Source organism: Branchiostoma floridae, chromosome 16, assembly GCF_000003815.2.
Source record: "Branchiostoma floridae strain S238N-H82 chromosome 16, Bfl_VNyyK, whole genome shotgun sequence".
NCBI classification, from domain to species: Eukaryota; Metazoa; Chordata; class Leptocardii; order Amphioxiformes; family Branchiostomatidae; genus Branchiostoma; species Branchiostoma floridae.
The window spans coordinates 1099518-1115468 of record NC_049994.1 but is presented as its reverse complement, the minus strand read 5'-3'; the positions used below and the strand labels follow the sequence as shown (position 1 = coordinate 1115468).

Genomic DNA, 15951 nt, shown 5'->3' with positions numbered 1-15951 from the left:
AGCGACCACCTGGCCATTTCGTCCCCTTTTTCTTGCCAACGCGACCGCGACCGGCCCCAATTGCGACCCATAACGACCGCATCATTTTCAAAATTGAGGTTTTCATCGATTTTAGATGATAACTAGTGCGATTTTGTGCCGAAATCGTTGTAAGAAAATCCGAATTTAGTTGTTAAAGATTTTTTTTGTTAATCTATATCATTATAAAGTGAACGAATGCTGAAACGTATATACCCTCATACTTTTTAAAGAAAGATCTGTGTAGCTAATACCTTTTTAAGAGAATCTGTACGTGTGAGTGCTTTTGTCCAATTGTACTGTACATTCACCCGTGGGTAATTTTGTACGCTATTGGGACGTACCGGGCATCGAATTCGAAAGGTGCACCGTTGTTATTTCAGATACGGCAATCAGGAACACAGTGACGCATAAAGGCTTGTATGGTAACTGACAGCATCAAAGTTCCCTTACTGTCTAAAACGTTACTGTACAAATACTTGAGCTTTAAAACACTGTATCGTATAAAAGTTCCATAAAAGCTCGGGGTTAAATTGACAATTAACAGTGTGCGTGTTGTATTTGACATTAAAGACCTTGCTTCTTTGCGTGCATGCAGTGTGTTTGCTATTTGCCATTAAACACAACGCATGGGGCATGTTTTGAGTCGATACTCTTCTCAGCGACCACCTGTCCAAATCGACCGCTTTTTTCCGGTCCCCCGGGTGGTCGTCTTGGGCAGGTTTGACTGTATGTCTATGTTAGATAATGAAATGCCATTGATAAAGTAACAACAGAAATATATGGATGACTGAAGTTAAGTTTCCAAACTTGTTAATCTGTGATATTTGATCTTTTTTTTCTCCAATAGATATTGATGAGTGCCAGAGTAACCCCTGCATTAGAGGCCGGTGTGAAAATGGGATAAATAGCTTTACCTGTTCTTGCGTTCCTGGATTTTCTGGAGACAGGTGTCAGACAAGTAAGTCAATTAACATCTTTTACACTATTATGATTTTAAGAACCACATACCCATACACAAAATAATGCGCTAATACCAACAAGCTTTCGATCAGTCCTCTGATTCTTCTCAAGTTAAAATGACCCAAAGCCTACGTCACACATTCGTACCAGAAGTGTGACGTCAGCAAAGGGTCAAAGGTGCTCAGCTGTCGGTGTCAGCTCCCATCTTGGTCAAGCCTATATGTTCATTTCATTATGGTTCATCCTCTGGGAATACAAACACTGATGTGAGTGTGGGATTAAAAAATCATTTGGCAAAAAAAGTTATGAAATCTGAGTGGTCAGGATGGTTGAACAAATGACTTGCACAAAGAATGGTATACCAAACATTTATTTGCTCTCTTTGCCGCTGCTTTGCATGATTAAAGGTATGGTTAAAAATTGATAACCTTAATTAACTTCTACTGTTCAGTGTGATACACAATATACTTTTGCTTGTCAATCATTTTTGTCACCTTCCTGAGGGCAATTCTGATTGGTTCACATTGCACTGCAGCTACATGTACATGTATAGGTGTATAGTATTTACATATACATAATACATATATGTACATGTACATCTATCAGTCCCAAACATAAAGGAGCAACACTGCAAAACACAAACTGCAGCGACTCCCATCGCCGCAGTACAATGTGAACCAGTGAGAATTGCCCTGAGGAAGGTGACAGACGGTCACAGAAATGTTGGTCGAATAAGACACCTGGTTGTCTACAAAGAATCTAGAATCTTGTTATTCAGTGACTAACCAATATGATTTAACTTTTTCCTGCAGACATCAATGAATGCGAGAGTGATCCCTGTCAGAACAATGGAACATGTGAGGATGGGACCAACTCCTACAGGTGTCAGTGTGTGGATGGATGGGAGGGTGATGCCTGTCAGGAGGGTAAGGCCTAATGTACAGTCTTCTAGTAGTCATTTTGAAGAAGGATACGACAGATGAGAAATGTTCAATTCGCTATTTAAAAGGGTACAATATATTTAGATTGAACAGCCTTTCCAGTTGTACCTCTATCTTCATTGAGAGGTGGAAGGTAGACACATATATGCCCCAGGATGTATTATAGGCTAGGTGTTGTGAAACCAGGATTTCAACATTATGATAATCCATGATCCATGTGATAATTTTGACTTCCTCTTGTGCCCAGCTGATTGAAACTTTAAAGAAATACCAAGCAGGTGGGGTTATGTCCACATAGTGTAACTGTAGTAGAGTATTTTGCCCACACTGCAGAGGTCCTGGATTCAAATCATGTCATGCTACCGATCTTATGCCATTTGCAAAGGCACTTAACACGACTTTCCTCACTCCACCCAGGTGTAAAAATGGGTACCTGACTTTGGTTAGGAAGGTAAAAGGCAGTTGAAGGAGAGGGATGGGCTCCGCCTTCTAATGTCTTGTCCAAGATACAGTATATAAGAACCCACTGCCCTTATAGCCTCTAAAGGCTATGGGGCTACCTTTATCTTCTGTCTGTCCAAATTGTATGTGGCACTGCTAAAATAAGTTACTGACTTGAGCACAGTGCCATATTGATATTGTCCTTGTCTTAAAGTAATAAATGGTAAGCATTCAGGGAATATGTCACATACAATGTCCCTTTTTCCTGATCAGTATAAAAGAAATGACAAGGTTTTCTTTAATGATACATGTATGATAAATAGGACAGACATTTGAAACAAAAGTGTCATGGACAGGGAAGTCAATAACAACAGTTATGGCTGAATCTGAAGTTAATGTACATTTTCTAAATTACTCTTCCTTTTCTTCTAGACATTGATGAATGCCTAACTGATCCATGTGACCAAAATGCTGACTGTGAAAACAGCGAAGGATCCTTCAGTTGTGCATGTAGGGAAGGTTTTGAAGGAGATGGATTTGAATGCACAGGTAATCAAATGTTAATATGTTGTACAGAAGAATTGATATGATGTTTGGAATATTGAATACATGTGTGTGATGATCAGGTTATCGAATTTATGACTGACCTACACTACTTACATGTAGATCAGGTGACCTCACAGCCACATGACATTAGCAATTGAAACAGGGAGGGAATTTATACCCCCGCCATCTTTGTTGAGTAAAGTTTTGGGTACCCCAATGAAGAAAGCCCTCTTGACTCCCATTACAAAGTGGTCCTGTTCAATATCTAGTACTTTTGCAATGCTGTCTCACTGATGTAGGAGTCCCTGTCATGTTTGACCCTTGTAGGGGATAAGGTAGATAGTGCAGCTTTGATATCTTCTTTTGGGCTTTTATCTTCAATTATCATGAGCAGGTGTTTCAACATCTTGGTGGATTTGAAACAGGTTGATATGCCATACAAAATGGAAGGGGTTCTTCTTCTTATCTTAAATACTGTCATCTGACCCATGAAGGTCATACATGTACATGTATGTAGGGGGCAGGTGACAAATGTAGTTTTATACTGCCTTGTATTTCAGATGTGGATGAATGTGACTCTGGTCCATGCCAGAATGAAGCGGAGTGTGTGGACAGAGTTAATGGATACACCTGTATCTGCACCAGTGGATGGCAGGGAGCAAACTGTGAGGAAGGTGAGCTCCACACATTGTACTATCTCATACAAATGTCTGGTCACAAGAAGTCAACTGGAACTCGTAAAAAGTACAAACTGAGTACTACTAATAAATCTACTGGTGTCATACCTGGGAGGGAATAATGTTCGATATGGGTATTCTGACTGATAACATGGGTTGTCATGGCCACCAAATTAAACATATAACACAGAACTTGGATAGAACTATAACGTAGCCTCAGACCTACATGTATATGTAACAAATGTTTTTGTCTGTTTTGTCTTATCTATCAATTGAGTTGTGGGCAAGCAAACAAATCAGATAGATTACATTGTAGGTATCTTAATAGAATACTTAGAAATAATGAAGTTTTTACTTTTTGCTATGTAGATTTCATTTATCAAGCAAGGACTATAGTCTGACATGATTTGTGGTTTCATTTGCAGATATTAATGAGTGTTCACAAGGAAAGTGCCACATAAATGCAGCCTGCACCAACTTGGAGGGCAGCTACACATGTGTGTGCAATGAAGGTTACTATGACAACGGACTGACCCAAGAACAACTTGTCTGTAGAGGTGAGCTTACCAATTCTATGCTGTTGTTAATCAGTGCGGTATACTAGTAGTTAATCTCCAAGCTGATTTTGTGGTGAAAGATTGTAGTTTTCTGATGGCTAAGGTTTAATTTCTCTGACAGACAGTCAGAAAGACCTGAGGTTGTCAGTAAAAGTTACAATCTTCCAATAGCAACTGCATATCTGCTTACACGGAGTTTGAAAATGAAATTAGAAATTACGAAACAGACGTACACTTTGTGATTGAATTGTACAGCCATCCTTTGGTATGTACATTTTGTAACATTACAATGTATTTTGTTAGAGAAATCTTTCTACGAGTAGTAAGTTGTAGATGCAGGAAAAAATTAAAGATAGCAGTTTCACATATATTATACACAATTTGTGGTCCTCCAACATGCATGTAGATTACATGTAGTTACATTTGGTACCACAAATCCTTTTATAGATCAATCAATCAATCAATCAATCAATCAATCAATCTGCAATCACAGTTGATTTTGAAGAATGGTCAGCTAACACATCAAATTCCATGTAACCTTTTATACTGTTTCAGAAACCATCCTGTTCCCATATGGCCAAGCCCAAGGAGACTCATCGCTGTCTTCTTCAGGACAGGAGAAAGATGTTTCGTTACAGTCCCTCATAGAAGTCAATATTGGCTTCCCCTTTGATGGGCTATTCTATTACAGCCTTTATGTGAGTTTTACATAGACTATCTTCTCATAAACTAGAAATCTACATGACATTGAAAGCATTACAACAATCTTCTTGAAGGTTTAGACTGAATAGAGAAATGTACATTGGAAACAACCAAAATATTTGGACATTATAAATAATGGGCATATTCCCATGGTACTACATGTAGTAACTGTATCTAAATTTATGGCTAAGACCATGTTGGACCTTCCAAAGCCCTGAAGAGTACAAGGGCATATTATATGTCAGTTCTCCTGATGGAATGAAAGTTAATATACATTGTATGAAAAAAATCTTCTACGGTTATGTTACTGAACACTCTGTCAGTTGACAGGGGTATAAATATATAGCATTGCAGTATAGGGCAATTAAACAGGCTAATGAAACCGCAGCTTCAACTATGACAGAACATTGTCATTTTTCCTAATAGATCTCTGACAATGGGTTGATAGTGTTCCCACCAACGGCTCAGGCCCGTGCTAACAAGCCTGCGTACCCCAACCCGAGCAGCTTTAGTGCAGCCACCACCGTGCAGGCAGGTGCCCCTCCCGTGGTGGCAGCCTTCTGGGCTGATGTGGACCTCACCAGTGTTGTTGGGCAAGTCTTCTATCATGTAAGTTACTGTATGATCAGACATTTTTGCAGTGATCTGCGGCGACTGCATCATTGCCAAATTAGTTGGTTGGCATCCATCTGTCTCAGGAGACAATGGTAGGCAGACAGTCACTGGCCGTCATGGTTTGGCAACCTGTTTGCCTGGCCTGCACTTGGCTTTTTAAGGTGAAGGATCGGAGGGGTGCGCACTTCTTTCTCCACCCTCTCAAGAAATACATGTCATGTGTAGGACGGTCCCAACAGATGCAGCTTTGTTGTTTGGAGTTTCCGTCTCCTAGGTGGACTTCCGACCAAGGATGCAAGGGGTTCCTCCTACCCCTGACTTGTGTATAGCGGGTGTGTCGTGCGCAAACATGCCCTTAAGGCCTGCCACTCCCACAAAGGCCTGTCACTGCCACTAGCTGCAGCTAGGCACTCATTTACACGCGAGTGAAGTGAGGAAAGTTATGTTAAGTGCCTTTCCCAAGGGTACAAGATCAGTGACATGGCTGGTTTCGAACTCGGGTCCTCTTGGGCCGGAGCCCAACACGCTGCCATTTTTGCCACAAGATCTCACATAATTGCAAAATTACTGTACACAGTACTGTGATGTGTTGGAGATGCTGCTATGCTGAGGATACATGAATATTACCAAATTACAAATTGAAGCCAAATCTGATCTTTGAGCGATTGGATACACAATTGTTAAGAAGTGCTACATATCTAGATGGTTGATACGGTTAGATCAGTGACAGTTGATCACACTAGTGCTGCTGAAAGCAACTGTTCTGTCTGTCGGTAGCACTCTTCCCCAGTTGCTAGTATGTAGGTGGTTTCTGGAGGTATGTCCAGAAATGGGGTAAATGTACGAAGTTAGTGTGTACGAAGTTGTACGAAGTTAAAGGTAGATATAGACCGTAATCGGTAAACTTCGGAAGTTTTAGGTGACGTCATCTAACTTCGTACAGGTAGGCAGGGTTGGTGTACGATGTACGATGTACGAACTTAACAAATCTAACTTCGTACAGGTAGGCAGGGTTGGTGTACGATGTACGATGTACGGAGTTAACGAATCTAACTTCGTACAGGCAGGCAGGGTTGGTGTACGATCTCAGATGTACGAACTTAACAATTCTAACAAATCTAACTTCGTACAGGTAGGCAGGGTTGGTGTACGATATACGATGTACGAAGTTTAAAAATCTAACTTCGTACAGAGGGGCAGGGTTAGTGTACGATGTACGATGTACAAAGTTAACGGATCTTCAGTACAGATGGTCAGGCTTAACGTTGTACGAATCGTTAGAGTCGAATTAAAAAATGAGAGGTCTTATTAAAACACCATATTGAACGATAAAAAAATTACAAACTTTGATAAATAAGACCTATATCTATGTTCATCAAGTGCATTGAAGAATGGTGATCACGTCAGAAATACAAAGTTGACAGTTCTATTATAAAGACCGTACAGAAGGCACTTGAATAAGTTTTAGATAATAAAATGTAACAAAATTTAGAATGATGAAAATATTTTTGAGTTCCCATAAATGTTGTCGTTCTCACTAAGGCATAATGGTATACAACAGTCACAAAAATGCTACATAATGTTAGTCAAAACAAAATGATCTTGACTAAAACTCATTTCATATATGTCATTCTATAGGAACCTCTTACTTTTATGAGATGGTTGATTCTAACGTTATCTGGCCTAACACCACTGTTTGTTACCAATAAGGGTGTCAGGCAGGAGTGTAAACTAAGCCTTAGACTTTTTAATATTTTTATAAACGATCTAGTTCACGAGTTAGATGATACAGATTGTTCTCCACCAGCACTCAATAATTGGTGATCGATGATGAGAGCATTTGATTAACGCGTGGCGTTTAATGTGCGACAGGTGAAAGTAGAATAGAATACTGCGTACGGAGTTAGCATAACCCACAGCATAGTCAAAACATCTTGACTTCGTACACCAGACCCGACCCATATACGAAGATAGCATAACTCACAACAAAGTCAAAACATCTTAACTTCGTACATCGTACTTCGTACATTAGGTCCACCCCATGTACGAACTTAGCATAACCCACAAAATAGAAAACATTTTAACTTCGTACATCGTACTTCGTACATTAGGTCCGCCCCATGTACGAACTAAGCATAACCCACAAAATAGAAAACATTTTAACTTCGTACATCGTACTTCGTACATTAGGTCCGCCCCATGTACGAACTTAGCATAGCTACGTCACAGATAATTGTCGACGTTTCCCGAACTTTGCCGACAGTGGTTGTCGGAAGTTGTCGGAAGCTAGAAGTTGTCGGAAATTACGTGTGACGTAGGCTGATCCAAACTTCGTACATTTCACCCATTTCTGGACATGTATGGGTTTCTGACTGGCTGTCTGTAAAGGAGCCAGGTTTCCATTACTGTACAGTATTTGACGCTAGTATGAAGTCAAAACCACTGCAAACACTCCATTTTCTCCCTTTCGCAAAAGTAAAGCATGGAGAACACCTGTAACTAACTAAGCATGCGCACTGCTATTAATCCCCGTCAAGGGGGCTGAGCAGTAGAAAAGAAGAACGTAAATGCATTTGCAATATCTGGAGTACATCTGAATATAACACAGCTCTTGATATATTGATGAAGGGATAAATCTAAGGGACATATATAATTATAATTAGATTTAATGATAGATTTATTCACAGTCACATGTGATTTTTAAGCCAGTTCCTCTACTTCAAGTAATTCCTTGCTGTGTCCTCTACTGTATGGCAGGTGTATTCTGACAGTGCTGTTGGTGAGTCCAGGAGAAGAAGAAGTGTAGATGATGCCACCCGTGCTGTGTATGACCTGGTCACACAGAGAGTGGACCAGTACTTCTCTCAAAACTTTACAGCCAGCTGGGTGCTGGTTGTGACATGGGACAAAGTTCCTGCAGTGGAGGCCACGTATACCAAGGAAAATGTGAGTATTGGTCCCAAGCCTTTTGTAGTCAACTGAAATGTGCAGGCAAATTTGCCGTTGTCAGGCCAGGTCATTCTTATACAGGGTTGAACAAGTTCACTAGTCCAATTTCCCAGGGCAAGTGAAAGTGCCAATTGGACAAGTAAGATTTCTTCATGAGTGGGGCCCTTCTCCCACTACATTTGCCGGAACATTGTATGTGCTGACATTTTTGTTAATTTTTACCTGGTTCACCACCAATTATTGCCACCAAAGAGGAAACAAACTGTCTATGAAATTTCTCTGAAATACTTCAATACATTGTAGTTATCTGGCTTTCTGTAATCATGTTTGTAAACAATTTATATCCCAGATATCCTAGGAATAAAAAAGAATTCCATTGTTGGAAGTGAAAATACATAGAAAAGCCTAAGTGCCTAGGCGAAGGACTGGCCCCTTGGTCCTCTCCGTTAGAACTCTCCACAATGCACGATCCTTTGCAAAAAAGAAAAGGGTAATTGAAAAAAATGAAAACGTCATTCGGGCAAATAAATCTGTACACGCAAATGTCTGATATACTTACTGTATGGAAACTGTATTTTTTATCATGATGTGTTCCGTACCATAAATTATTGTACTGTTCTGAGCCTTAAAAAAAAAGTGACCAATCATGTAATCCATAAAATAAAGTCACTTATTTGTCTACAAAACATTATGGAGTAAAAGTCTTGTCCCTCAGTTTGCCTCTCTGGTCACACATATTCTGCTATGTAGAACAAATTTCTGTAGACAATTTTGCTACTCCTTGTACATGTCTTAATGATTATTTTCAGCCCAACACATTTCAAACCATCCTGGCCACAGATGGAGAAGACTCCTTTGCTTTCTTCATCTACAAGGAGGATGAGATGCTGTGGACCGGTGAAAGTCAGAGCGTTGTCCTGGGATACAACAGTGCCAATGGGAACAACTTTGATAACATCCAGCTAAACAACCCCTTCAGACCTGACCAAGTCAATGGAAACACAGGTTTGAAGGGACGTTGGGCCTACCAACTGGCCAGCAATGCAGTCAACAATAAGAAGCTGTGCAGTGACTGGTACCATTCAGAACCAGACCCATCCCTGTGGATTGTTGGGAAAGGGCAGTGCCCCTGTACACTGTTACAGGCCCTGAGGGACCTACGGTTCATCCCTGTCAGCCTGGCACCCATAGAAGTCTTCCTACTGCTTCTGCTAAATCAAGGTCTAGAAGAGACACTTCAATTTCACACTGTGTTGCTTTACAATTTGTAGACATTCAGAGTTGGAATGATGTTCACCTAGCTTTTGTGCCTGTTATTGTGGAGACTAATGTCTCCAGTCCTAATCCCAACCCATGCCTAATCCCAAACTAGTTGGAAAAACGAGCAGTACTGCAATATGCATAAGTGCCCATTCATGACACGGGCCCGTGACAGTTGACTAAGTTACTGTCTTGAAAACCACAGGGTAAAAACATTTGTTCAAGTTCATAAGCACAGCCAACGCTTTAAAATTTGCTTGAAATTTACCGCTCTGACGAGAGTTGACGAGCAAACAGCTTACGAAGCTCAACTCTCAAGGGTTTATTGTCAGGTGCACATTTACAAAACAAGTGTGCATTCCTGTAAAACATAGGTCGGGATTAGGACTGGAGACGTTACTTTTAGTTCAACACAATTTTCATGTCTTGATATAATTCTTTTTATTCGTCAACCCAGGATTACAATACTAGTATTCGATTTGTTCTTTTCCATATCTGCAGACTTTGATGTGTGCATCAGCCCCCTGTTTGCCGGCCCCACTGGTTCTAGTGTGGACTGTTGTTACCGGTTCCTGGCCCTGAACACTGAGATACCACAGGCTGGGAACCACTATAGGTATCAAAGGTCCTCCAAACTCTACCAGGGTGAGTTCTTTGGTAGTTACTTGGATATTCAAGCAATAAATTCTTCATTTTGTTCTTTAATTGACTTTGGCATCCTACGACAGTTACTAGAAGTATCTGTTCTCCTTTTTTGCAGGGCACTTATGTGCTCATTTTGTAGCTGCTTTGTATGATTCACAGTACAATGAGAACATGTATGTGTTTTTTCTTTAAACACAAAATTTGATATGAATGTGGATGCCATCCATACATGTGTAATCAAATCAACATGCCGTTACTGCCTTACTGGCATTACAGAACACTTTACTGTACTTCTCACCCTGTCCCTGCAGAAAATGATGTGGAGCCAAAAGCATGGTGCTGTGATGATGATGAGGAATTCTGCAGACTGTTCTACGAAAAGAGGCCTCCAAACAGCTGTGCTGCATATGTTCCTCCAAGGATAGGTATGTAATCATTACAATCTGTAGCAGCTTTGGTACAATTAGGTAATATGAGGATACTTCATTAACTTGTATTTTAATGTTAATGTGTGGTTCTTATGTGACATAGTATGCAAATTCTTCTCATGATTGTCTACTGATCTGACAATGGAAATAAGTCACAGTACTTGCTGAAATGAGGCAAATTTGATGATCATTATCATAATTGTTCCATAACTTTAACTAACAGGAAACCAAACTAAAGCAAATGACACTAAACAGAGAAATTTCTGATGTTTTTCACTTTTAATTCATGGCATGTCTAAAGACAAATCCTTATTCCCAGCAATCCTGTTTGGGGATCCTCACATGAAGACATTAGATGGCATGGACTACACTTTCAATGGACTAGGAGAGTTCACCCTGGTGGATGCAAGAACGAGATACTTCCTACTGCAGGGTCGGACTGAGAAGGCCAAGGCCATCGGCACACAGGGGGATGCTGAGGCTACAGTCTTTACTGCGTTTGCATCTAAACAGGAGGGCTCCTCTACTGTAAGACTTGATATATTGTCCTGTCAGTACATGATATTATTCAATTATTAATATAAAATATAATGTAACGAGGCATTAGAGGCGAGGGTGGTTTGCCGTAGTTGATTACAGAAGTGAACTGATCCAAATGTACATGTGCATGTCTGAAGGCCACAAACAAGGTTATCCAAGGTTCAAATTATCATGTAGGACAGTCCACATCTCTACTGGTTCATCCTCTGCTACCACACATTTGTTTCAATCCCTCTGAACCAAGGAGTCAGAGATGAGTGGACTCAACAACACGACCACTGCACAAGCATTTACTATGTTTTCACTAACTTGAAGTTTCTTAACTCCAGACTGACCTAGCAATCCTCCAAGCCCAGTGCACATTCTTGTTTTACATTGCAGATTGAAATGGGAATGACTGACGACAGAACAAACATGACACTGATGGTGGATGGGCAGGATGTCAACATCACTACCTTGGTTCAGAGTGGTAAGTTCTTGTCATGATTGGTTTTGACTTGACCTGGGCTCATGTAGGGTACTACTCTTCCTCTGCCAGCCACACCACCATGGCTGCACAGAAGCTTCTGTCCTGCATGGGCTTCTCCATGTCATATAGATAGATGGGCTACTCACTTGTCATGAGCTACATGTATTAGTTGTAGATGTAATGATGTTATACAGATACCAGAAAAGTGAGTTTTGACAATTCTGTATGCACACAAAGATCTGTTTTTATTTTGATGAATGTAACTTCGTTGATGCATCATTCCTTTGCCTTACATTACAAAGATCATATAAATGATGTAATGAGTGTGATCATGTGTTTTTTTTTTTCAAAATAGGCTCTGAGAGTTCCTTTCTATTGATTTTTTTTCAGGTAGCCAAAGTTTCAGGAATGTGACTGTTCAAAACAACTTCAACTCCAACAGTACGAGTGTGATTGCTTCCTTCTCGTCAGGCATAACTGTGACAGTCACACTGCAGAAGCTCATGTTGATTGTCCAGTTTGGAGCACCCGATTCATTCAAAAACACAACTCGAGGCCTTCTTGGTATGTAAAGTACACTCTGTGTCTGTATCTATATTGCAGGTATAACCGTCCTTCGGCATAACACACTTTGCAAGCACACGGTGCGGCAGCGGCTGGTTATATTACACTGAATGACTCGTCCACCTAGCACATCTAGCGTTATTTAAAACTATCCAGAGAAGATGTCCCTACTGTACTTGGTGATAACAAATTACACTCTACGATAGTTTTGGATAAGTAAGAATTTTTGAACACTGTCAGTGTTGGATTCAGCCACATCATAATTGGATATGTGTGTCTGTGTCATCATCATCATCTTGGACAAATGCCTGGGACCAAGTCCACCCTCTTTCGCATAGTGTTCTTTAGATCATATGTAGACTTTTCTCTGGGTAAACTTTCACTTTGGTAAAATTTGGTAAACTTTCTTCTGAGGCAATGAAACTCTATCACAGACCTATATTGTAAATGTAACATAAATCAGTTAGGCCATGTTGATCTGATTATATGAATGACATCCTCTGGGAATCCCAAAACTGATGCATGTGTTTGGCAAAAACAGATGTCTTCATTAAGTGGTCAGGAAGGTTGGACATCATCATGGCAAATGTTGCAATAATGATATCATCTGAATCTAGAAAAAAGGAATGTAATGGTTTTCAGCCAAAAGCTAGACCTATCAGACCGTACATATTTCCTTTCAAGAGAAATGTGCTTTTTTTCCAGTACCTCTTTTCACAAATCATATTCTCATAATCATGGCAAATTTTGTTAAATTTCCTTACCTAGGTATTTGGAATGATGACATTAAGGATGACTTCACCTATCCCAACGGGACGGTACTGCAGGCCCCTGATGGCAGGAACCTGACTGAGGAGGAAATCTTCCCATGGGGATTGTCTTGTAAGTGTGCTCAGCTTACATGGCATATGACATCATCTGATTCATAAGAGAAAGTTTGTCATGAAAATTTATGTTTTTGTCTAATTTTGTTAAAAGTTTCACATCAAGAATGGACAATTGGAGCATCAGTTTGTTGATCATTAGCAGTACTCTTCACGCAGAATTGCATGATACATTTAATTTGATCTTTTTCTTTTCTACTCCTAGGGCAAATCAGCACAGCCACCAGTCTATTCACTTACAAGGATGGGCAGAGCGCAGCATCTTTTGCCAAACCTGACTTCATTCCCAAATTCTTGAGCCAACTTTTAAGTGCTGCTTCTGATGAAGTTAGGGCAGCAGCCGAGTCTCTTTGTGGCACAAACAAAGAGTGCCTCTTTGACTTCCTCAGTACCAACGACACAGAAGTTGGTGAACAAACCAAAGCCAGCATCGAGACATTTGATGCTGATGCTGAGACACTTGGTAAGTTGGCTGCTTGCCTCCACATACCGGTACATTGGCATGTACATGTACATTGCCGGGGTGTATAATATGGATTGTGGTTTGAAACAGAGGATTTTTTAGTACAGTCTGTACTTAAAAGTATATGTCAAGTCAATGAAAGTTAGACATCCAGGTAGTAAGGTACACAATACAAATGTTACTTATTCAAAACAAGAAAGGGTACATAGATTTTGCATTTTGTGTAGAATGGTCACAAACATTTCAAGACACATCCACTATGCCTTTTGTCAGTGATTGATGAAAGATAGTGGATTCTACCTGAAACATCTGACTGTTAACAGAATCTATCCAGCTGCTTGAGTACACTTTCACTTTCTGTGTCACATTCTATAACAGAAGTTGGCTACAGCAACTTGACTTAGAGCAATGTAACAAAAATGAAGGCTTTTTTGCTTAGTGTATATCATCATGTCTTAACTGATAGATATTACATTTAGAAGCTACTTTACAGGTAGGTGCAATGTTATTGCTGTTTTTCCTGCAGCTAACTTCCCACCCAACATCACTGTGAATGCTACAGTCAATGCAGTGGTAGGACAGGAGGTGGAACTGCAGGTTATTGCTGTTGATCCTGAGGACAACCCTGTCACCTTTTCTATTGGAAACAGCTCTGCCATTCCAGGGGCAACCATCTCTTCTGGTAGGCTTTAGAATAGCTCAACTATTGTTGGCGTCCTTCAGAGTAAAAGGCAAAGGCAAAGTGGTCAAACTACAGACAAAGCACAAAGCTTTTTTGTTTGCTGATATTGCAATGCAGCTTTGCTATGGCTCACATATTTTAGTCAAGCTGATCTGGTCAACAGGGTGGGACTTTTTGAAGTGCATTGGTTTCTTTGATTGATGAGGATGATTGATGGCCAATCCTAGACATTGCTACATGATTGTACAATGTAGAATCCAACCCTGACCCATTGATCCTGATGACCAAGTAGCGGGGTTGCGTTTAACCGCTTGCCCCATGGTGACATGTAGTAAATGTATCATAACACTCACAATCAGTGAGCAAATCACAGCAAAAGAATTAACGGGAGGTGCCCCAACACGGTACGCTTTTTCTTGCGCTCAAACTCATGGCGCTCCATCGCTATTTGCCTGAGAGTGGTCAAATTTTGATGACTGAATTTTTTACTCATAGATTTGAACAACATACTTGAATAAGAAATGCATTCATGTGGTTCATGAACCTTTTGCACTGCGTGTTACAAGCAAGCGGCAAACACTGATGAGAGACAATTTCACTGCACGAAATCAATAATTTCCAGGTGTTTCAAGGGATTTACACACCTGTGAAATGTTCTGTGTCCTGGCTGTGTACATGACTTTCCTGGTTCGGCGTGTAATGTCCTTGTTTTTTTCTTACATACCTGGACTCGCGCTTGTACAGGAATTTCTAGGACCCTTACACCAGACGTGTAGGGGAAATAGGCAGACAAAGGCTTGGCGGCGCCTATTCTCAAAGCCAAGCTTGGGTCGCGGGTTTACTGTTTACGGCAACTACTACCCCTGCAACCCAGCCTAGGCTATGCTTGGACAATTAATAAGCAATGAGGTTTACATTTTAAACACAAAATAAAGGGGAGTGTCGGGGGGTATTGAATGGTTGGTATGTCTACCCGTGACATCGTCTGACAGAACAAAGTGGAACAAAATACAACTATAAAAAGAAATGACATCCACATTTTTAGGAATACAATCAAGGTCAGAAAGAAAGGTCTACAAAATAGTAAAAAAAACAATCATAATTAATGAAGCTGTGATTTGTTTGGCCCGATATTTCCAACTTATTTGGAAATCCTACGGTCGGCGCGTATTGAACGGGCCATTCATATTCATTTCTACATGTCGGAAAGAAATAAATGCTAGGGATAGATCTTGGCTTATAAATAGGAAAGTATGTCTTAAACCAAGGAGGTTTCAACTTCCTTGCTTAAACAAACTCGTCATTTTCATTACATAAACAGCAGTTCGTTAGCCGGATGTGTATTGCATTGTCTAGCGCAGACAAAGGCCACAAACACCCAGCGTTCATTGAATCATTCTTATTTCTTCTTTAATCATTTTGCACTCACACTGAGATTCAACATACATAAATCTGAACTGCTGCAATAGACTTCTGCGTGTATCGCGATAATCAGTTACGTGATCTGCCCCCTTTGTATGAAGAGCTAGGAAAATAAACTAACCAAAGAAGTTTAATTTGGAAATTCGTAAACTAGTGATGTACGATGTTTTTATAGAGTGCCGTCG

At 40.3% G+C, this 15951-nt stretch overlaps 1 protein-coding gene across 1 annotated transcript in view; it reads left to right on the top strand.

Moving 5' to 3' along the window:
• LOC118403422 overlaps positions 1-15951 on the top strand; it is a gene marked incomplete in the record, with an annotated part of 72158 nt that overhangs the window by 10683 nt on the left and 45524 nt on the right. The window contains 17 exon segments of the mRNA XM_035802133.1: positions 869-979; positions 1794-1907; positions 2796-2912; positions 3470-3583; positions 4012-4143; positions 4699-4841; positions 5272-5454; positions 8218-8406; positions 9219-9630; positions 10171-10314; positions 10626-10739; positions 11062-11270; positions 11664-11751; positions 12142-12315; positions 13084-13197; positions 13405-13662; positions 14189-14344. Coding sequence (XP_035658026.1) covers positions 869-979; positions 1794-1907; positions 2796-2912; positions 3470-3583; positions 4012-4143; positions 4699-4841; positions 5272-5454; positions 8218-8406; positions 9219-9630; positions 10171-10314; positions 10626-10739; positions 11062-11270; positions 11664-11751; positions 12142-12315; positions 13084-13197; positions 13405-13662; positions 14189-14344 — 2772 coding nt within the window.